The 23,549-nt window shown below is 39.0% G+C and overlaps 1 protein-coding gene across 3 annotated transcripts; it reads right to left on the bottom strand.

Annotated features, from left to right (window-relative positions):
- Window positions 1-128: 128 nt before the first annotated feature.
- On the bottom strand, window positions 129-23,549 carry LOC100807073 (minor histocompatibility antigen H13-like). Of its 3 annotated transcripts, XM_014766496.3 has the most exons (13): window positions 23,366-23,549; window positions 23,170-23,244; window positions 22,816-22,885; window positions 22,556-22,671; window positions 22,261-22,451; window positions 22,082-22,167; window positions 8,840-8,967; window positions 8,504-8,554; window positions 8,018-8,104; window positions 6,694-6,763; window positions 1,647-1,783; window positions 1,379-1,456; window positions 129-467 (listed from the first exon to the last, which is right to left on the bottom strand). In XM_014766496.3, exons 5-13 carry the CDS (start codon window positions 22,443-22,445, stop codon window positions 387-389), a joined length of 903 nt encoding a protein of 300 aa, XP_014621982.1. In that variant the 5' UTR covers window positions 22,446-22,451; window positions 22,556-22,671; window positions 22,816-22,885; window positions 23,170-23,244; window positions 23,366-23,549; the 3' UTR covers window positions 129-386.

Below are 23,549 nucleotides of genomic sequence, written 5' to 3'. Positions count from 1 at the left end.
AAATAATTTTTCACAAATATATTAATGAATGTATCGTGACGCTACGCAGAAGTATTCCAGAAGAATCGATTTAAGAGGCATCGGTCATACAAATGAACCAAACAAGCATGCCTTCCTCTGCAAACTTATTTAAATTAGTCCCACATACCATGTTACACGGCAGTGAAATTTTTCTTTTTTTAAAATGCCAAAATAGTTTGCCATAAAAACAAACTTCAGAAGTAAAAGCAAAATCCTACACTGAAAATAAGGCTAGTTAGTTTTCTTAATCAAAATCTTTACAGACGTTGCCGCTGAATAACATAGCATTACAGGTAATGGGGGTTCCTAGAAAACCAAATGTTTCTTCTATGACTCAAAAGTATTGGTATTGAACTGGCTTCGACTTATTCAACCTTTTTGCTAGATTTGGCATCACCCTCCTCTTGAGATGATTTGGCAGTCTTGGACTCGTCAAACTCCAATAACTGAGTTGATACAAGGTAAAAAGTTGTTACGCCTTAGCTAAGCAACATAGTCAATGACACAACCATGCATCCACTAACTTGCAAATCATTTCATAATAATCGATACCAATATGGAGATGCGACAGACCTTTTAGAACTGATTATAAAATGAAAGTCACCTTTACAAAATAGTAGTTAACAAAACCTACATTCTATATCTATATATCTATGTATCTTTTATTTCCCCGTATCGTATCCTATCCTATCCTATTTAAAAGTTAAAACATTCAGAATCGTTCGTAAGCTAATTGTAAAAAATGGTTGCATAATAATCTAAGCATCTATTAATAAGATTATCTGCACCAGAATTTGATGTAACTTAAGGTAAAATCAACAGTTAAGTACTTCTTAATTATGTAAAATGTAGTAAATATATATTAGATTTTATTTTTGACACACTATACGATGCCATAGGTTTGAAAAACCAGTTAAGAAGCTTTTAGTGTAAGTGACAAACCTTAGTCACCACAACATTATGACATTTTCTTGTGTATTTATAGTGTAAAAAATTTCACAGTGCCACCAGGTCAAACTAAAATCCATACACTCTCTTTACTGGGTTTAAATAATATGCTGAGGAATCAAATTTACTTCACTATTAAGGAACCATTTGATGCATCTAATTTAGATAAAAATTTAGAAGCTTTTATTGCAAGAGTAATACCTTAGCTGCTACAATAAAGTGGCACTTAATTGTTTACTGATGGGGAAAAGAACATTAGCGTAAACTATGGTAAATATACATGGTTATAATTTGAAAATGAAATATTATACTTCAACACAAGAAATTGTGTACAAATCAGATGCATTAGAAAGGATGGATTAATATTGATACAACATAAAAAAGGTAAATATTAGGAAGTGAAAGAAACCTGTTTGACGTCACCATTCCATATGCAATGAGCAGCTAAAAACCCAATAACAGAAGGTACAATGTATAGAAGGGCAGGCTGAAACAAAGATAAAAGGAAAAGAAGTTAATACTTAATAGCGAAGATCAATCCTCAAAAAACCATGGCATGTTCACATGCTCAACCAGCTAATATTAGTAGTGAATTTGATATTACAGTTAAAATCCCCTTCCACTAAAAAATATCAAGAGAAAAAAAATTAATAAAAATTAACTACAGATCCAATCACCTGAGCAGCTTGGAACCAGTTCATCACAATGATTGTAAGGACCAAGCCAACAGTGTATCCTAAAAATGCACTCTTGAAATACTGGGGCTGTTTTCCTCTAGAAACATCAAACCGCAAGGCCAAAGCTACAAAGATACCTGAAGGGGAAACATATATGTAGTAATAAATAGAAATAACAACCAAATTGCTACATGAAAGTTACTGATTTCCAGTTCCACATATGGACATGGATCCTATATCAACTGACCCGAATCATATACATTCCAAATTTCCAGTTACTGATTATTTGTTCCAGACTATGTTTTTTCTGTTTGTGTTTCAGGTTTATTTCTCAATTCTATCTTAACTGGAAATGATTCAAGAAAGCTTTGATGTTGTTTCTTCATGGTTTTGAGGTTTTCAAATGGGTATCCTCTTTGGATTTGCCTTTGTTCATTTCCTTATTGTCAATTCTTTAGGATCAGTTCCGAATGCTTCTTCTGATGTTTCTGGAGTTTTTGGTGTTGGTGCATCTCCAACACATTGTAAGGGTGTTTCCAGTCATTTCCTTCCTTTCTTCCCCTCTGCTTTGTTTGGCTGGCCAACAGTCTCTCAAATGGACTTTTGCTTGTCTTCTCTGTGTGTTTGTTCAACATCTCAATTGATTTTCCTTCCCTATTTATGGGGTTTGTTCAAGTTTTCTTGGTGATAATTCTATTTGGCCAGATATTTGCTCTGATTCACTGCAGTCCTGCCTGTGTTTGGTTTTGTACAAGGCTTTATTTTTTTTTTGCAGAGCAAAAATCTGATAGTATTAATAATGATTCAGTACTAGGTGTACTGAAAATAGCAGATACATACAAAGGCAGATCCTGCCTAACCCAACTACAAAAGAAAAAAACACAGTAGCTGGATACCCAACAACAAACACCCCTAAGACATTTCTTCCTTCAATCTAGTAGACCATTGATTGAAATGAGTATGGAAATCATTCTCCATACAATTTATCCAAGACCAAGTGTGGAATAAAGCTTCATCCATGACTTTTTCGGGGCTGAAATTCTGGTTGTTGAACACCAAGGAATTTCTATGCTTCCAAATAGTCATGGATAGAGCTACCCATAAAACTTGCCATCTCTTGTCTACTGAGCTCTTCCCACTCCAATGAGAGAATTGCATAAAATGATATCTAGGCTCAATGGGGAATGGACCCACTCTATTGACCCAACTCAAAATCTCCCACCAAAGATACCTAGTTTTTATACATGAGTACATGACATGACCAACAGTTTCCTCTTCCACATCACAAAGAGGACAATTATAAGAAGGCAGCTCCACATGTCTCCTCCTTAAATTAACCTTGGAAGGTAATCTGTTCTTGAAGATTCTCCAAGAGAAAGCACTTGTTCTTGGGGGAATTTTCAGACTCCAAATAATCTTGGAAGCGCTGTCTTCAGTAACATGGCTGTCAACATCCTTCAGGAGATTGTAAGCTGACTTTATGGAATAATATCCACCAGGATCAGCTCTCCAGAGAAGAAGGTCCCTACTTGAAGGTTGGATCTGAACATCAAAAATGTCTGCCATGAAAGCCGCCGCCATATCGATTTCGTGATCAAAGAGATTTCTCCTCCATTGAAACTTCCATTCCCATCTGTTATCAACTAAGAGGCCCATTGAGTTGATAGAATGATTCTGCTGAGTACTCACTTGGTACAAACTTAGGTATTTATCTTGGAGGGTTAAATCACCCTCCCTCCACTTGTCTTTCCAAAACTTGATCCTGACCCCCTCACCCACCTTCCACCTCAAATTATTGTTGATGTTGTTGCTATGATGCTGCTTGAAAACAGATCTTAGATCCTTCCACCAAGGAGAGAAATCTGCACTGTTTCTGCCATAGCATAATGCATTCCACCCACCATATTTGGACATCAAGACTCTAGCCCAAAGCTGATTCTGGTTATTTGCCAAGTCCCAACCCCATTTACCAAGCAAGGCCTCATTAAACTTGGACATGTCTTTAATCCTGAGCTCCCCTTTGTTCTTGGGAAGACAAATAGTATCCCATTTGACCCAAGCAATCTTGGTTGCCTCAGAACCTCCTCCCCATAAAAAATTCCTCTGAATAGAGACTACCTTATGCACCACTTTTTTAGGGATTCTAAAAAAAGACAGAAGGTAAATAGGAAGGGCTGTTAAGACAGAATTGATGAGGGATATCCTGCCTCCCACAGAGAGGCATCTTTGCTTCCATTTTGCTAGCTTGACTTCAAACTTGCTGATGATAGGCTGCCAAACGTTCCAACTTTTAGAACTCGACCCCACTGGAATTCCAAGGTAGGAAAAAGGAAAATCCAGCTGGCCACAGTTGAGAAAAAGAGCTACCTCCCTGCACCAAGCCTCAGATTTGCCCAAGCACCCAAATTGACTTTTAGCATAATTGATCTTGAGCCCTGAAACCATCTCAAAAATTCTCAGAATAGATTTCAGGACTCTAACATTAAGCCGTAGTTGCAGATCCAAAAAACAAAGTGTCATCTGCATATTGCAGTATATTAATCTCCTCCTTTTGGCTCCCCACTTGATAACTGCTGAACATGTTTTTAGAGATAGCTGTCCTCATCAATCCAGTAAGGCCCTCAGCTACTATGTTAAAAAGGAAAGGTGCAAGGGGGTCTCCCTGCCTTAATCCTCTCTCAGGCACAAACTCTCTAGTGGGGCTGCCATTGATTAAAATTGATATGGTTGCACTAGACAAGCAGCCATAAATCCATTTTCTCCATCTTTCACAAAATCCCATCCTCATCATCATGTAGTTTAGAAATCCCCAAGAGACCGAATCATAAGCTTTTTCAAAGTCAACTTTGAAGACCATGCAAGGATTGTTTTTGGATTTAGCTTCAGCTATAACCTCATTAGCAATCAACACACCATGAAGAATATGCCTTCCTTTCAGAAAAGCAGTTTGCCTTTCATCAATGAGGTGAGGTAAAACAAGAGCCAGCCTATTAGCCAGAATTTTGGACACTATTTTATAAACACACCCTATAAGAGAGATGGGTCTATAATCATTAAGAGATTGAGGGTTAATGATCTTGGGGATAAGGGCTATGAAGGAAGCATTGCTTCCTTTGGGGTATAAGCCATTGATGAAGAACTCATCCAAGAACCGAATAAAGTCAGGTTTTAGAATCTCCCAAAACTTCTTGATAAAATTAAAGTTCAAGCCATCCGAGCCAGGGCTTTTATCTCCACCACAAGCCCACACTGCTGATTTGATTTCTACTTCAGAGAATCTAGCAACAAGGCTTTCCTTCTGCCCTTGGCCAAGGGAAGGAAACTGAACCCCATCCAGGGTTGGCCTAAAGGGATTCTGCTCTGAGAATCTATCTTTGAAATGATTGAAGACTGCAATCTTAACACTGCTAGGCTCGTGGACCCACCCACCCTCAATGATCAGACCTTGAAAAGCATTGACCCTCCTTCTATGATTGATCAATCTGTGGAAATAAGATGAATTTCTATCACCTTCTCTTAACCACTTCACTCTGGATGTTTGCCTGAGCATGGATTCATAAGCAAGAGCTGCATTCCACAGCTGTTCCTGCAAAGATTTCTTGAGCTCCACTTCAGCTTGAGATAAGGTTGAAACATTAAGACCAGCCTCCAAAGCATTTAGCTCCTTTAAATTCTGGATTTTACTAGCAGTAATAGCCCCATTTTGTGAACTCCACTGCCTTATGCAGTCTTTGATGAACTTTAATTTCTGCTTGAGAGCATAACCACCCCAACCACTAGGGTGATAATTACCCCAGTTGTGAGCCACCATATTCTGAAAGCCTTTGTCCTTCAGCCACCAATCCATTATCTTGAAAGGTTTAGGCCCCCAATCAATGGTTCTAGACCTCAAATAGTTATTTTGTATGGTTAGTGCTATTTGAAGTTCATTGTTTGTGGTTCTTTCATTTGATTCCTTTCATGAGTTCACAGATTGAAGACTTTGGCCACTAGTAAAGGAACCTAATTGTGTTACTAGGTGCTATGATGCCCAATTCAGTGTTTGGAGACCCAGTTGGAGGTCATTACTGGGTTGTATAGAACCCATCTCAATATTTTGAAGACCAGTTAAATAGTCTCAATGTTTAGCCAAGGTTTGGATACTTAAGGGGAGGCCAGAGGGGAATATTAGTTTCTTTTTAATTTTTTGAGATCAGCAGAGTTGTTTTGAGTGTTGGTGGTGTCCAAGACAGCACTTTCTTTAGCACTCATTCTGCAGTAGCTCTCCTGGTATTAAATCGCAGCGATGGCTCATCTGGTGGATTTCCCTAACATGGTGAGTATGGCACCACAGAAATAGATTGGTCTTTCCAAATGACAGTTTCAAAGTCAACAAGCTGATGGAGGACGCTATATATTTCTGCTGGACTTGGCTGAGAAACCTCGAGAAAGGATTCGGCATACCTTTTCTACTATTGGCCCAGCAATATCAGAGGGTTTTGTAACCAGAGGGAATTAGTATTAGGTGCTGGGATGATCGATGTAACCTATAGAGTCTGAGGTTTGGTTCCTTAATTCGAGCTGAAAAATTTGTAGGGAACCAAATCCCTGCATGGGAGACTAATGTGGTATATTAACAGTACCCCTTGTACTGCTTTATCATATTAATATATACTATTATTTTTGCAGATCAAAAAAGAAATGTTCCTCATTCCTCCTCATACTAACTTTCTTCAACCCTCAAAATATACACATTATAAGGCTAATTGCTATTACCTTTATTTTGACAACTTTCAATTAATTACTTCACTTTAATAAATTGAGTTAATTTTAAAAAGTATTATTTTGAAACTTTACAGTCGTAACAGTTTTCATCCCTCTTTCTAGACTAATTAATGGAGAACAGCTCTTTCATGCCATCCCATTATCTCTAAATATTCCTACCTTAGCCTAGCAGAACCTAATAACATGTATACCAAGTAGTAAAATACTAAACATTAATATTACAACTCACAAAAGGGCTGTCAACATTAGAGGAAAATACATCAATATAAAAGATTCAACCTACCAGGGATAACAATGTCACCAAGTCCAAGCATTGAAAATGGCCTTGCAGAATCTGCGGTGGGGAACAAAAGCTGCCAAACAAATGAAATAATTAAAATCAGGAAGAAATTGTGTAGGGTATATTCCTCCCTCCATTCAAAAACTACTGTCTTTTAATATCTGTTTGGATGAGAAGAAAATACAGAGATAAAACACAGATAACAATGTATTTTCTTTTGTTTGGTTGAAGAGAAAGTGAGAAACTAAGACTAAAATGGAGATAAAAGTTTATTTTTAGAAATAAATATTTAAATTTTTCTGTCCTTCCATTTTCTCTTCAATTCAAATTTCAAATTTTTCTCTCTCCCATCGTTAAGGGTAAGGTTGATGGACATACATTATGAAATCATTAAATTGATGTAAAATTTCAGTATACCTTCACTAAAACACCCTTATTTAATCCCCTTTATTTCATTTAATATATTTTCAATTCACCAAAAAAAATAATTATATATTTTCTCCAACTTCGCATTTAATTAGTTGACCCAAAGTAACCGTTTCACAATATATTTTTGCTGTAAAATGCATTAGAAAAATTCCATATTCTTTTTCCAACTGCCCCATTTTCACAGCTTTTTTTACAGTTTACCGTAGAACACTTATTTTTCCAACTCCTGATTTACCTAGATTTTTATGTTTCCACCAAAAAATTTAACCAGGATTGCACAATGAATTCTTTTTAACAATAACTTAAATTTCCCAGCCACTAAATATGAATTTTTTAATATTTTAGATTTCCCCCCAAATTTGTTTATAAAGGTTTACTTTTATGCTAAATATACATCGAGCATGGCTACAAAGAAAGATAAGCACGTGCCTTTATTTGAAATAGAGTACAACATTGATTTAGCATATTCTAGCAAATACAACGGAGAAACTTGCAGCACATCAGTGCTTATTAGAATGAAATTTATAGGCACGTTAATGTCTCTTTATGTTATATATGGGTATTGAGAATTCCAGAGAGGGAAAGATCACATTAAAGAGTGATTCATTTAATTAATTAATGCTGCAGTTAACCGACAGAGAAGGAAAACTAGGATGGATAGAATAGAAAAATGATAGGTAATAAGAGAGAAATAATGTAGTTAGTTGAGATAAAGTGAAATTAACTATACACATAATTATTAAATGAGGATTTAACCAAAAAAAAATCAGGCCTTGAATTCTAAAATGACAATAATTTTTAAACAAGAAAGTCTACAGTTTCGCAATCAAGGGAGTATTAAACATTTAAACTTCACACGAAGATAGGAAAAATAAAATTATTTCATTAAAATGTTAACCTTTATTGGAGCATCAAATGATTTTGCAACGCTGACCATCACTGGAGTGAAGAAAACCCAGAAAATGTCATAAACAAAGAGTCCAGCCTGCAAAACATGAGATTGGAAAAGATTCAAAGCAAAGACCATGAAGATGAAAAAATGAATGAAAAACAAATTACAAAACAAATATGAATCTTATTGTAGCCAAGACCTAACTATATTTGCCCAGTAAAACATATATCCTTCGAACTTAGAGTATTAAGAACTGGAAGCACAAAAACAAATCAGGAACACATGCAAAGATAGGGAGAAAGGCAAGTCAACTAATTCATGGTACTTTTATCCAAGAAAGAAAAATTGTTAAAAACAAAGTAATTTAAATGAATGACAGAATGCAGAACAGCTTCATTGGGGTAATGAGAGAAAAATTGTCGCTCTATCGTAAAGTTAAAACAAAAAGGCTTTAAGCACCATAACCATAATTAAAGAAAAAAAAATACTTACCAAGAGAATAGCACCAGTCTTGAAAGACCCAAGAGAGAGCATTTCAATTCCCTGTGAATATTACATATTGAGTCATTGGGGTAATTTCACTTTTCATAATTTGAATATGAATAACAAAACATTCATTGAATGATAATCTTAGTTGCTTTCTCAACTCCATTCTTTTAGGAATGTGCACATTATTTATTTCACCCATCTTCTGGTTTAGATTATGCATGACATTCAAGAGATGGTATCCAAAGAATACTAACCACATTAGTTCCATAAAGGCATCCTTTTAGACCAGGAAAGTAGAATTCAAACAAATATACACAGGTAAAAAGTTAAGCACCAAACCTGTATACAGAAAGCAAGACCCAATATATTATTTGCTAGCCAATGCTTCCGCAAGGCATACCACGCACAAAAAAAGGTTCCAGGGATTGCAGCAACGATCTGCGACTTTGTAAACTCAATCTCCAAAGCTGTGTAAGAAAGGTGTAATGAAAAATATCATTCTGCATGATAGAAGCAAGTTAATATCAACTAAATAAAGTGCAAACAAGCAGACAGGTAAAACATAAATGCTTTGACAAAATAAGATAATCATCATGATTTAAAAAATTGCCCATTAAGAAACCAACAGCACTTCAGCTAATCAAGCTTCACGTGTTTGGTCAAAAAGGGAAGAAAAAGAAAAAGAGACAATGAACACAGGCTGATAAGAACAGATAAAAAATGGAATAGATTTGAAAAGATGAAACAGAAATTTTTATAGATAATTTGAGATATTTTATTACACAGGTTTTCGAAAGCCTGTCTCTCCACAATTCAAATTCTTCCTAATTCCAGAGTGTCTTTCCCATTCTGGTTTATTTCTATTTATACTACATCTAATGGACACAAATATTCTGAATGGTTGTGACTGTTCCCAAGGGTCATGCCCCCTTGATTCGCATCTCCTGACCTTACACCCCTTGGACGGATCATAACGGTTGGTTGTGACTGTTCCCAAGGGTCATGTCCCCTTGATTCACATCTCCTAACCTTGCACCCCTTGGGCGGATCATAACGGTTGGTTGTAACTGTTCCCAAGGATCATGTCCCCTTGATTCACATCTTCTGACCTTGCATCCTTTGGGTGAGTCGTAACTGTTGGGTGGTTTGCACCCCTTGGGTGTTGTGCGCCCTGTTGCTGGTGGTGGTCCATGGTTATTGCTTCTCTTGCTCGTTGTTTGCGGGTGTACACCTTGGTGATGTGTGGCTTATGCTTATCAATACCCCCGCCTAAAAGACTCACCTTGTCATCAAGGTGATAAGTCGGAAAAACCTCATGTAATTTAGCCACAGATTTCCAACTATTATCACTGGGAGGGAGATTTTGTCACTGAATTAAAACTTCCACGTTGCCAGGTTGTAATTCACGAATATCTAAAACAGAATTTGGATAAGCTTGTAATTCCTGATCCTCAGATAACATAGGTGGTAAAGGTTGGGACTAAAACAAGTCACCAATGGCTTTCTTGAGGAGAGAGACATGAAAGACCGGATGAATTTTACTGTGAGATGAAAGATCCAACTTGTAAACAATAGCACCCACCTTGTTTAACACCTGGAAAGGACCATAAAACCGAGGGGAGAGTTTTTCATTAATTCTTTTAGCCAAGGATCTTCTCCTGTAAGGTTGCATCTTCAAGAACACCTAATCACTGACTGCATATTCTATGTCCCGACAGCGTTTGTTGGCATTTGCTCGCATGATATCTTGAGACTTCAACAAATTTTCTCTTAGAGTAGCCAATAATTCATTCCGAGCAATAGTTAGTTTATTGACTTCTTCAAGGCGGGAAGGAATGGTGGACCCTTGAGAATGTGAGGGGGATCATGTCCATACAAAGCTTTGAAAGGAGACATCTTGCTTGAAGCGTTATAATTGGTGTTAAACCAGAATTCTGCCCACGGAAGACAAGAGGCCCATTTCTTAGGCTTTGTTCTAGTTAAGCACCATAAATAAACTTCCAAGCATCGGTTGACAACTTCTGTCTGTCCGTCAGTTTGGCGATGATATGCTGAACTGAACTTAAGTTGTGTACTTGCTGCTTTAAAAAGGGCTTTCCAGAAGTTGCCTAAAAACAAAGGGTCACAATCTGAAACAATGGAAGACGGAAATCCATGCAATCTTACAATTTCCTGTAGAAAAACTACAGCTACTTCGGTAGCGGTGAAGGGATGTCCTAATGGTATGAAGTGGGCATTCATTCTGACTTGGTGGTATCCGACATAGCTGTCAATACCGACGTAGCGGAGCGGAGTGGCCGACCCCAAAAGTGGGATAGCGGGATAGCAGATAGTGGGATGACCGCTATTCTAATGTTTTTTTATATATGTTAAATAATTAATAATATGTATATATATATATATATATATATATATATATAAGTTCAAAAACAGAAAAATAACTCAAAACATGATCATTGCGTGAACCCCTATTCATCACCAGCAGGAACATAATCATAAATCATTTGAAGTTCAATAATAAAATTGACAAAAATTATTCTAATAAAGAATCGAACTCATAATATTCAAACTATTCCATCTTAAATTTTAACATATCACTTATGTCCAATAGTTCAACAAAAATATAAAAGGAATGTGTGTCGGAATATTCCCTTGCCCAAAACATAATTACCAAACATGTGTAATTTTTCACGATAAAATAATCAGTTAATCACCATAAAAAAACGAACTTATTACCTTAATAAACCTGAAATCTTATTTTTTTATTAAATTATTGAAAAATATGAAATACAGTTAATAGTTCTTCAGTTTCACGCACATGGTAAAGCGTCCTCTTGTTTCTTGTAAAAAAAATCAACTATAAAGTACAAATTCAACTAAATTATAAATATCCCCTTCACTTTCAACCCGTAGTCTTTGTTTCTAAACCCCCCTCACCAATTTTCGCACTCGAGAATTTTCCCGGAAAATCTCACCCTCTTCGATTTCTCAGCCAAGAGAAAGACCAACAAAAAAAACACTCGAATTCCTTCTTAATTCTTTCCCGATTCGAAGGATAGAGAAAGAGAAAAGAAAAGAAGAAAAAAAAGAAAAAGTTACTGGCATCAATGGGATCTCCGTCTTCATCATTCTAGTGCTACCGTTGCAACCGCATCGTTAGGGTTCCACAAAACGACACTATTCTCCTTTGCCCAGATTGCAACTCCGGCTTCCTAGAAGAGCTCCAAACGACGTCATTCTCCCAATAACCAAATTCAAAAAATCTAAAATACCCTCACTTACCCTCATTAAGTGAGGGTATTTTTAGAATTTCCAATGCTTCGAAGTAGCGGCGCGAAAAATCACTCCAGAACCCGTGCTGCCGCGATAGTGGCCGCTCCAGCCGCGACACGAAACCGCTCCGCTACAGAGGTGCCCGTCGCAGATGGGGGCCACTCCACCACAATAGCGGCCGCTACGGCCGCTATTGACTACATAGGTATCCGGATCTTAAATCTTGCTTTGAAAATACACTAGCCCCTCCTATCTCGTCCAACTACTCTTCAATTACTGGGATGGGAAATTTGTCGGGAATGGTGATTTTGTTCAAAGCTCTGTAATCTACACAAAACCGCCAATTACCATCTTTCTTTCTAACTAGTATGACAGGACTGGAATAAGGACTCGTGGACGATTGAATGATTCCTGCTTCTAACATTTCAGCAACCAATTTTTCAATTTCTGTTTTCAAATAGTGAGGATACCTGTATGGTCTGATATTTGGTATTTGGGCTCCTTCTTTGAGGTGAATGGCATGGTCCTGACGCCGTTGCGGAGGAAGTCCTTCTAGAGGTTCAAAGATGGAGGTAAAATCATGTAGCACATGTTTTAATTCTGGCGGAATTGTATCCTTCCAATCTATCTTTGTTTGAATGTGGTGATAGTCGATAAGGAACCCTTCTCCCTGACGCAAAGCTTTCAACGTAGATTTAAGTGAGGTGTCTTTCTTTAAAAGTTTGGGTTCTCCCTTTATAATCACCTTTCTGCCATCAATCTTGAGGACCAGCGTTAGTTGTTCAAAGTTGGCTCTAATCTCTCCTAAGCTGGCTAACCACTCTATACCTAAAACCATATCTACGCCTCCAAGGCCGAACAAGAAGAACTGCTACTGTACAGGTTCTTCTTGCACTTTCAGGGGAACTTCTCTACATACTCCCTTGCATTTAATTTTGTGTCCATCTCCAACTTCTACCACATATGATGGAGTGTCATCCACCTTTAGTTGTAACTTTTACACCAGTTCCTTGGAAATGAAGTTATGGGTGGCACCGCAATCTATCAATACTTTGACTTTGTGATCATCAATATTTCCCCAAACCTTTATGTATCGTCGAGAAGTAAATCCCACAATACTATTCATGGATAATTGGGGTGTTTCTCCAATTTCTGGTTTGGGTTCCTTTTCGAAGTCTTCAGCATCATCTTCATCTGTTACTAACATTATCCGAAGTTGCTTATTTCTGCATACATGAGAGGTGCTCCATTTTTCGTCACAGCGAAAACATTCCCCTTTCTTCCTTTTCTCTTGAAGCTCTACTTTGGTTAATCGTTGAAATCCTTTGGGTCGGTTGTTGTTTTTTGGTGTGTTCACGAATGTACTGCTAATGAAAGAATTAAAAGGACCATTACTTTTTCCTCCACCTTTTTGACTCATACCATAAGTAACAGTCTTCATATAGGATGGATTTCAGTAAGAGGTATTGACTTTTGAAATTGAGTTTGAAGCAACATTTGGTCCCACCTTCCAAATTGCTCTGTTTTTCTACTCGATCATTAATGCCTTCTTGACCATGACTGATAAAGTGGGGGGTTCGTAGAGTTAGATTTCTGCCCCAATGTCTTCCTTCAATCTATTCACAAAAATGTCCTTTAAATGTTCTTCACCAACATTTTGTAGCATTCCTGCAAACCTTTCGAATTGCTCAACATACTCTTCCACTGTTTCTTCTTGTTTAAGTGCAAGGAGGGAGGCAAAAGGGTTGAGAGTGGCTGAAGTTTGGAATCTTTCAAGAATGGCAACCTTGAAATAGCCTCATCCAATATCAGAATTGCAAGTTTCCCACCATTGGAACCAAGATAGCGCCTTACCATCTAGCGCCACCATAACGGCTTGAATTTTCTCTTCTTCCAGTATATCTCTCATTTCAAAAAAGCGTTCCAATCTTCTTATCCAACTATAAGCATTAGATTCCCCATCATATATAGGGATTTCCAATTTTCTCCATCGTTTTGTTTTTCCTTCGCCGGTGTGGTTTTTGGATGTCTCTTCTTTATTGACAGAACCTTCGGGTGTGCCATCATCTGAATGCTTGAACAAATTTTCCAACATGGCTTCTAGGCACGCAAAACGTGTTTCAAGTTGTTGTTGTTCTACATCTCGATTTTGTCGGTCCGCCATTAGTATCTCCAAAATTCTCTCCATTGTGTCTGGATTTTCAGAATTAGATCGAGTTGACACCATTGTTGGCAACAAGAACCGGATCGGTGCTCTGATACCAAATTGATAGGAATAGATAAAAAATGGAATAGATTTGAAAACAACAACAACAAACAACAACAACAACAACGCCTTATCCCACTAGGTGGGGTCGGCTACATGGATCAACTTCCGCCATAATGTTCTATCAAGTACCATACTATTATCCAAATCATTCAGTTCGAGATCCTTTTTGATAACCTCTCTTATAGTCTTTTTGGGTCTTCCTCTGCCTCGAATTGTTTGCCTTCTCTCCATCTGGTCTACTCTCCTCACTACAGAGTCTACCGGTCTTCTCTCTACATGCCCAAACCACCTAAGTCTATTTTCCACCATCTTCTCTACAATAGGCGCTACTCCAACCCTCTCTCTAATAGCTTCGTTTCTAATTTTATCCTGTCGAGTCTTACCACACATCCACCGCAACATCCTCATCTCCGCTACACCTACTTTATTCTCATGTTGGCTCTTGACCGCCCAACATGAGAATAGTATATTATATTATTAAGATAAGCACAAACAGTACAAGTGGTACTGAATGAAGAGATAATACAAAGCACCATTGGTGCTGCCTCCCAAAGATAAAACCCAAACTAGCCCATCAGAAAATTAAAACCCCAAAGATTAACCAAAATGATCCTTTATATTAGAGGACCATTGATTAAAGCTAGTGTTGAAACCTTTCTCCCTAGCTTTTAGCCAAGACCAAGCTGAGATCATAGCCTCTTCCATGACTTTCGAAGAGTCGAATTGGTTTCCTTGAAAGATGAGGTTATTCCTATGATGCCAAATAGTACTAGTTAGAGCCACCCACCACCCATACCATCTGCTATGATTTACATTAGCTCTGAATCCTTCACAAAACTGCGTTAGATGACTTGCTGGGGCAGTTGGGAGTGGTCCTACAACCTGTAGCCATGACATGGATTCCCACCATAGGGGCAGTGTTCTTTGGCAATTAAAGAACAGGTGACCCACTTACTCCTGAACTTGACCACATAAAGGGCAATCAGCATCTTGGATAATGATATTTCTTCTTAGAAGGTTACCCTTAGTAGGTAATCTGTCCTTGAGGAGCCTCCAAGTGAAAGTTGCTGCCCTTGGGGGGATGTTCAACTTCCAAATTAATTTGAAAATTCTAACATCTGAGGCTGAGGCATTGATATTCAACATCACTCTATATGCTGAACTGGTGGAATATACTCCTGTAGATTCAGCTTTCCACACCATAGTATCCTTCACATTTCTCTGAATAAGAATAGAGGAAATATCTTCCATAAAATTCACTGCCAATATACTTTCGTGGTCAAATAAATTCCTCCTCCAATTGAGATCCCATCTCCAGCCATCTTCAGAAAAATTCCCCATCTGTGAGATAGTGCTGTGTTGTTGTCTGCTGATCAAAAACAGGGAATTATATTTCTGTTTTAGGGTGCAGTCTTCCCCTAACCATCTATCTGTCCAGAAATGGATTCTATCCCCCCCCCCCCCAATCTTCCATCCCAAGTTTTGTTGAAAGAGGCTCTGACCAGAGTTATGATAGATCTTCCTCAAGTCCCTCCACCAGTGTGAGCAGCCCCCTCTATCTCTGCCTGATTGAAACTCTTCCCAACCACCATATTTAGATTTAATTATCCTAGCCCATAGCTGTTGCTGGTCAGAAGCTAATTCCCATATCCATTTACCCAACAAAGCTTCATTAAATTTAGATATTTCTTTAATCCCCAAACCACCTTCCTCCTTAGGTAAACAAATAGTTTCCCATTTTACCCAGGGAATTTTCTTGTGGTCCTTATCTCCCCCCCACAAAAAATTTCTTTGCATTGTTACCAGTCTATGAGCTATCTTTTGAGGGATCTTGAAAAAGGAAAGCAAATATATTGGTAAAGCATTGAGCACCGAATTGATTAAAGTCACCTTCCCTGCCATGGAAATATTTTTCTGTGCCCACTTAGATAACTTGGATTCATATTTTCTAATTAAAGGCTCCCACACCAAGTTGCTTGAAGGTTTAGCCCCAATCGGTATTCCCAAATAACAGAAAGGAATTTGCAGCTGCCTACATTTCAGAATTTGTGCAGCCTGATTTACCCAATTGACTCTACCTCCTATAATCCCAAACTTGCTTTTAGCATAATTAATCTTCAAACCTGAGGCCAATTCAAAGCCCCTGAGCATAGCCTTCAAAACAGCAACATTCTCCCACTCAGCTTCACCCACAAAGACTGTGTCATCTGCATACTGCAGAATATTAATGGGTTCCTTTTTCTTTCCAGCCATATAGCTTCTATATAAGTGCTTCTGAACTGCTTCCCTCATCAATCCTGTGATGCCTTCTCCAACTATATTAAAGAGTAAGGGGGCTAAAGGATCCCCTTGCCTCAAACCTCTAGTAGGAGCAAATTCCTTTGTAGGGCTGCCATTGATAAGAATAGAGATGCTTGCTGACTTGAGACAGGCAGAAATCCAGTGTCTCCATTTGTGGCAGAAGCCCATTCTTTGCAGCATATAATCCAAGAAAGCCCATGAGACTGAGTCATAGGCCTTTTCAAAATCCACCTTGAACACCATAGCTGGTCTATTGCTTCTACAAGCTTCCTCAATCACCTCATTAAGGGCTAAAACACCATGAAGGATGTGTCTGTTTTTGATGAAAGCTGTCTGCCTCTCATCTATGAGACCAGATATCACTTGTCTCAATCTATTTGCTAATAACTTAGCTATCACCTTGTACATACATCCAATCAAGGAGATGGGTCTGTAGTCGTCAAAAGACTGGGGATGATTAATCTTGGAAATTAGAGCTATGAAGGAAGCATTACTGCCTCTAGGGAAGCTACCATGCACATGGAATTCATCAATAAATCTTCTGAAGTCAGTTTTCAGCATATCCCAAAATTCTTTAATGAATTTGAAGTTGAAGCCATCAGGTCCAGGGCATTTGTCCCCATCACAACTCCACACTGCTTCTTTAATCTCCAAATCTGAAAAAGGAAGAACCAACAACTCCCTCTGCTCCTGGTTTAGTGAAGAGAAATGCACTCCATCAAGAGTGGGTCTACAAAGCTGCTGCTCAGAAAATCTGTTGAGGAAAAAAATTACAGCTTCCTTCTTAACTTCAATGGGGGTCTGGATCCATTCACCCTGAATGAGAATTCCATGAAGACCATTATAATGCCTTCTGAAATTGATGACTTTGTGGAAATAAGCTGAGTTTCGGTCCCCTTCCTTTAACCATTTAGCTCTAGATTTCTGCCTTAATAAGGATTCATAAGCTGTTGAGACCTCCCACAATTCTTGCTGTAATTCTCTCTTAGCCTTTATCTCATCCTCGGATAAATTTCTAGTAGATGCTAAATCCTCCACTTCATTGAGCTTCTTCTGAATTTTGTGGATCCCCTTATCATTTATGAACCTATAGTCTTTACTCCACTGCCTGATGGCCTCTTTCAAATACTTGAGCTTATTTTTTAGCACAACTCCCCCCCAACCCCCCTGCTGGGCATTGTTCCAAGCCTCCCTCACTGCTCTATGATAGCCCTTTTGATGAATCCACCAGTCAGCCACCCTAAAAGGTTTAGGACCCCAGTCCAGCACCTTAGATTGTAAAATGATTGGACAGTGGTCAGAAAAGTCCCTTGGTAGGGCATGTTGACAACTGTCAGGCCAAATAGACAGCCATTAGTCTGAAACCAAGAATCTATCAAGCCCACTCTTGACACTTCCATTAGGCCTAATCCAGGTGAAGCTGCTGCCTATATACTTAATCTCCTGAAGCTCCATTTCCAATATCCAATGGTTGAAATCTGAGATACCCAAGGGATCAGCATTCCGGTTAGAAGAACTAACTCTTTCATCTTGGCTTCTAATATTGTTGAAATCCCCCAAAAAGCACCAGGCACCAGGTGAATTAGAAGCTCTAAGCTGTTTCAACTCCTCCCAAAGAGCTCTCTTCCCAGCAAGGTCACAAGGTGCATAAACATTCACTAGGCATATCCTCTAGTTATTTGAAACCCACCTACCTTCAAGCATGAGAAAGTGTCTACCTTTCACCCGCCTTTCCACCTCATAAACAGCATTATTCCATAAGCATAAAAGCCCCCCAGCAGCCTGAACAGAGGGGACATAGTCCCAAGAAGCATAGGAATCTCCCCATATGGCCTGGCAAGTTTCTTTATTAAAGCATTCTTTTTTAGTTTCTTGGAAGCATGCAATATCCACCTTATACTTTGAGATGTTCCTTCTAATAGCTGACCATTTAATCCCCCTCCCCAAACCTCTGGAATTGTAAGACAGAATGATCATAATATCTGATTTTTAATTCCCATCGCAGCAGCCTTCATAGTGTCTTTGTTATCCATATCTTTCAGAATTTCTTTGATCTCCTTGTCATCTCCCCCGTAAGTGAGGCCCAGGTCTCTTATTAAAGAAAGCTCCTGATCAATTTTATCTCCTTGAACTGCAAGTGTGTGATCTGCTTCTGGGACCAAAACTGACTCCACGTCTGGTCCTTGAGAGTATTGGGCCTTTCCATGACTTAATTGCACCTCTTTTCTTCTAACATACACTTTTGTTGCTGACTTAATTGGGCCTTTTATCTTCAGGCCCACTTCCCCTATAGCTTCATTTACAGCATGTCGACCAAAATGAAAATTAGCACCGGCTTCCTTTATATTTAGGGCGTGAACCCTATGTGGGAAGCCTTTTTCAATAGGCCAGACCTCTTCCCTGTCCCCTTTTGCATCTATGGTTGAACTTTCCTTTTTCTCCTCATAAGTCTGACCTGCCCTCCCCTCCTGTGTTGCATCATTTTTCTGAGATGAACTCACTATATTTATGTTAGTCCATTTTTGACTTTCCCCCTCATTAATGCAAGCTTTACCACTATGGGTAATGTGACCGTTGTGGAGTTCGGAGTCCACACCACGCGGTAAATCTGAATTGCCCCCAGCATTGACCACCTTGGAGTGGTCCACGTCAGCCACATCACTGATGGACCGGACCGAAGGGGAACGACCATGGGGTTTTACCCAGTGGTCGCGATGCAGTTTGGACGGCCGTCGTTTGGACAAACGAGAGTTGTGCCAGTGGTTAGGTGTGCCGGTATCGGCACCATCAAGCTCGGCGTCACTGTCACCACTGTCGTCGTTGCCGGAGTCGCGCCCAGGAGTGTCATCGGTGAAGGGTAAGGGGGTGTTTGGCGGCGTCGACACTGGTGATGGAGGGAACCAGCTATGGTTCTGATAACTTTTCATTTTGGCGCCCATACTACTCATGTCCTCCACGACGGTGAGTTGATGTTCCTCCCCGTCAATCATGGCCCGTACACTCTCATGGAAGCCCAGTCTCTGATTTGTCCGGATGAGAGTTCGAGCTACGTCCATCCGTCTACGCTCCTCAACGTAATCATCTACCTCCACCATCTCACCGATATCCTCCATCACCTTCTTCATGTACTCAGGTTTCCACACACTCAGCGGGAGACCCCGGAGCAGGACCCAGGTGAGTCTAAACTCTGGTCTGATATCCGGTGACCATTTCTGAAGGTCCATTATGGGTGTAGATCCATTCTTCAGTTCTGCGTTAATCCACCTGTTCGCGTTGGATTCATCCATACCAGGAAGGATAATCCAGTCATCACCCCAATAACAGGGGTTAACTTCTCGGTCAACCACCCACCTTAGCTCCTCTTCCAACTTTTCAAACATCCCTCTATTCTTCAATCTCCCTATCCATGCCTTCTCCAACCATTCACGGTCCTCCTTAGTTGAGTTCAGAACCACCAACCTCTGTATTTCTATTGTATCACCCTGTGGATCTTCCTTCATCAGATAAGAGCTTCCCTTTGCACGTGTCGTTTCCTTGACCACGTCCAAGTATGACCGTGGTTCTCCATCGTAACAGGGGGCTTTATCTCCCAGCTGCTTCCCGTTATGCTTCTCCTGACAGCTCGGCATTTTCTGGAGGGGCTCTTCAAATGGTTTTGCTCGAAACACCCTACCCCTGTCGAATTTGGGTCTGTTCACAAACAGCTTCATTCCATCAATGAATATATTGTTATCCAAGTCACGTTCCAACCTCCTCTCATCCATCACCTCTTTGAATCGGACAAAACCAAACTTGTGTCCTTCTTTGTTTTTGTACTTAGGAATAAAAACTTCCCTTACTCTGCCCCATTTCTGGAAAATCTTCCATAAGTCAGTCTCCCTTGTCCCGTCAGGGAACCTGGAAAAGTAAAACGTGGTGACATCTTCATGATCCCTCCGGTGTAAGTTTTTGTAACGTCTCTGTTTTCCATTTCCAACCACTCTGCTGCTGTTTTCTTCTGCTCTCTTTCTCCTTTTGCGTGATACCTCTATCCAGTCTCCGAAGTTGGCATTGTTATCATTAGCATTCTCTTGTTCAGTGCTCCAGCTCACTGCAACATTACTATGATATCGGACTCGTGCCTCTCTACTGTTCCATCTTGCAGTTTCAGTGCAAGATTTGTTTCTAGCGCGCCTTGGGGAAGAGACGCGATGATGGGAAGAGTCCCTCTTCTCTCTGGTTCGCTGTCTGCCTACTCTCTCTCTCTCTCTATGCTCTCGCGATCTCTCTCTCTCTCTCGCCATGTTCTTTCTCTTTGTTTCTGTCTTCTCTCTCTCACTCTCTCTCTCTCTCTCTATCCCTTGCTCTCATTATTGTGATAACTTAAGATATTTTATTACACAGGTTTTCGAGAGCTTGTCTCTTCACAATTCAGATTCTTCCTAATTCCAGAGTGTCTTTCCCATTTTGGTTTACTTCTATTTATACTACATCTAATGGACACAATTATTCTTAATGGTTGTGACTGTTCCCAAGGGTCATGCCCCCTTGATTCGCATCTCCTAACCTTGCACCCCTTGGGCGGATCATAACGGTTGGTTGTGACTGTTCCCAAGGGTCATGTCCCCTTGATTCACATCTCCTGACCTTGCACCCCTTGGGCGGATCATAACGGTTGGTTGTAATTGTTCCCAAAGGTTATGTCCACTTGATTCACATCTTCAGACCTTGCACCCTTTGGGTGGGTCGTAACTGTTGGGTGGTTTGCACCCCTTGGGTGTTGTGCGCCCTGCTACTGGTGGTCCATGGTTATTGCTTCTCTTGATCGCTGTTTGCGGGTGTACACCTTGGTGATGTGTGGCTTATGCTTATGCTTATCACAGGCATGCAAATATCGCATCTTCTCAAGAATATCAGGATATAGAAGTCAAGAAATATGAGGCATCATTGTAGAGTGATCTCTTCCCAATCAATACAACATGCTTTAAATTTAATAGAATGAAAAACTCATGCAACCCCAATCTAATTATAAAAGTCCTATATAATCGAAAACAAAGTAGTAGCTATAACCAACTAGCCCAAAATTAAGATAAAGTAAGAACACAATTTCAGCCTATTAAGCACAAATGCAATGTATGAGATGGCATGCATTGATATAAATACACAATATGCAAAAGATACTACTAAACACTAAATGGAATTATAAAACTTAGTTAAATTACTATATACATTGTCTATAAACAAAGAAAAAGAGAGCAGAAAAGATCTACAAATAGAGAAATAAAATCAAAAACACAAAAAATTTAAAACTTCTGCCATCAAATTTAACAGTTGAACATTTCAAAGAAGTCTAAAAAGCGCTCCTTTCAAATTTTCTGTCCTCAAATTAGCCATTTTTTTTTCAAATCATATTTAGTAGCTCCTATGGGTATTTTACTTTAATGTGAAATAAGTTTTCATGTACATGCAGTTGCCACAACAAGGTCAGTAACTCAAGATAAGAAAAGAAAAGAGGACATCTGGGACAAGCCAATTTTTATGGGATGCTATCAACTACTACACTCTCTTCAGTCAGGTAAGAGTATTAGCTAATTTTGTCAGGTGAGAATATCAATTTCTCAGGGGCACACCATAAAACCAGTAGCAGGTTAACAGTATCTAATAGACAGGAGGGCATAGTATATAACTTCTGAAACCACAAGAGAAATTATTCAAAGCGAAGAGTATAGGGAAATAAAGGAGGCAAGCACACGACATACAACGAAAATATGGAAAACGCCAGACTATGGGGTCCTCATTCCAATGCTTTGGCAAAAAACGTTTGACAGATGATAATAATGTTGCCCTGTACAAAGAAGAACATAGGTGTGATAAAATAACAAAATGATTTAAATACGTATACACACAAACACATATACATATTGTGTGTACTGTTTACTTCACAGAGGGGAGCAATTGCCCAAAGAAAAGAACATACGATAGAGCGACAATCCCTAGTAAAAAGAAGTAACCAGTCAACACAGCATTGACCAAATCCTTAGATAGAAACTTGAAGAGCAAGAAAAGTGATAATAACATTGCACTCCCAACAAAGGGGAAACGCATTGCATGTTCATTGGACATTGTCTCCTGCATAATTATATACAACGCAATTCAGATAAGTCAGAATTTGACCCTTTATACTTAAAGAGAACAACACAGAGAAGATGATAAGGATAAAAGCCACAACTTACAGTAGGTGGTGTTGGTTTGACAGAACGATAACATCCCACATACACGGTGAGGCAAGCAGTCAAGATAACATTTACATTTGAATCTACTTTCACAATAAGCGGGGCTAAAGTTAAACCTGCCACAAGAGATAACAAGTGAGTGAATACTGATTAACAAAGAAAGAATTTAGTAACAATAAACGGATCCCACTTTCCCACTTGCAGATACATTAAAATTGGACAATAGAGAACTCGAAACCTATAATACAAACATCACTTGCCTCTAATTCAGTCATGGTAAACCAAAACGCACAATACCACAACCTTCTAAGCACCATACCTTCTTAAATCCTGTAGTAGCATAATCAGTAATCACTTCTCCACTCACCGAAATTCACAGCTTATCACATCAACACTCAAACCCCTTTATTTTAAACAGTAACATAAGAGAATATAGCCACCTTGCACGTGACACACGAATTCCATCAACATCAAGCATATATTACACATTTACACCCGAAAATTAGCATTCACACAAGTTCACTTCTAATTAAAAACAAAAATTCAAAGGACCTATCACTGAAACAGTAAAACGAGGAAAAAATTACCAACAACAATTAACAAGAGAAACAAACCTGCTACGGCCAAATTTGCAATCCTCTCCGTGTTTTTCATCTTCCTAAGAAAAATCTCACAAATAAAGACTTCCCCTACGATCAGAAACAACGCCAATTTCAATTTAACAAATCAGAAACCCATCATTGACCAATTAGAAATCAATTTCACAAAAATTATAAAATAAAAATTTCTGATTTTTGTAAGAGATGAAACCTCCTCTCTGCAAAAGAAAAATGCAACACCGATTGGGCGCAACAACAAAAACGTTCTCTTGAAATGTGTTTGCAGATCAGAGAGGAAAAGAAAGGGATTGTGATTTATTTTTTTTTCAGAATTGAACGTGTTAGGGTTTTGTTTTCTAACACATCCAGATTTTTAATTTTTACTTTTTACCTGA

Source organism: Glycine max, chromosome 14 (assembly GCF_000004515.6).
Source record: "Glycine max cultivar Williams 82 chromosome 14, Glycine_max_v4.0, whole genome shotgun sequence".
Classification (NCBI taxonomy): domain Eukaryota; kingdom Viridiplantae; phylum Streptophyta; class Magnoliopsida; order Fabales; family Fabaceae; genus Glycine; species Glycine max.
This window is presented reverse-complemented; position numbering and strand designations above follow the sequence as displayed.

Bases quoted from the DNA above. Each gene is read 5' to 3' on its own strand.
- LOC100807073 (XM_014766495.3), bottom strand. From the start codon at position 23,209: ATGAAAAACACGGAGAGGATTGCAAATTTGGCCGTAGCAG. The intron at 8,555-8,839 runs GTTTGGTGCTTA...TAATATTCACAG, and splicing joins GTCTTGCTTTCTGTATACAG to GGAATTGAAATGCTCTCTCT. The intron at 468-1,378 runs GTTTCTTTCACT...GTATCAACTCAG, and splicing joins GGAATGGTGACGTCAAACAG to TTATTGGAGTTTGACGAGTC.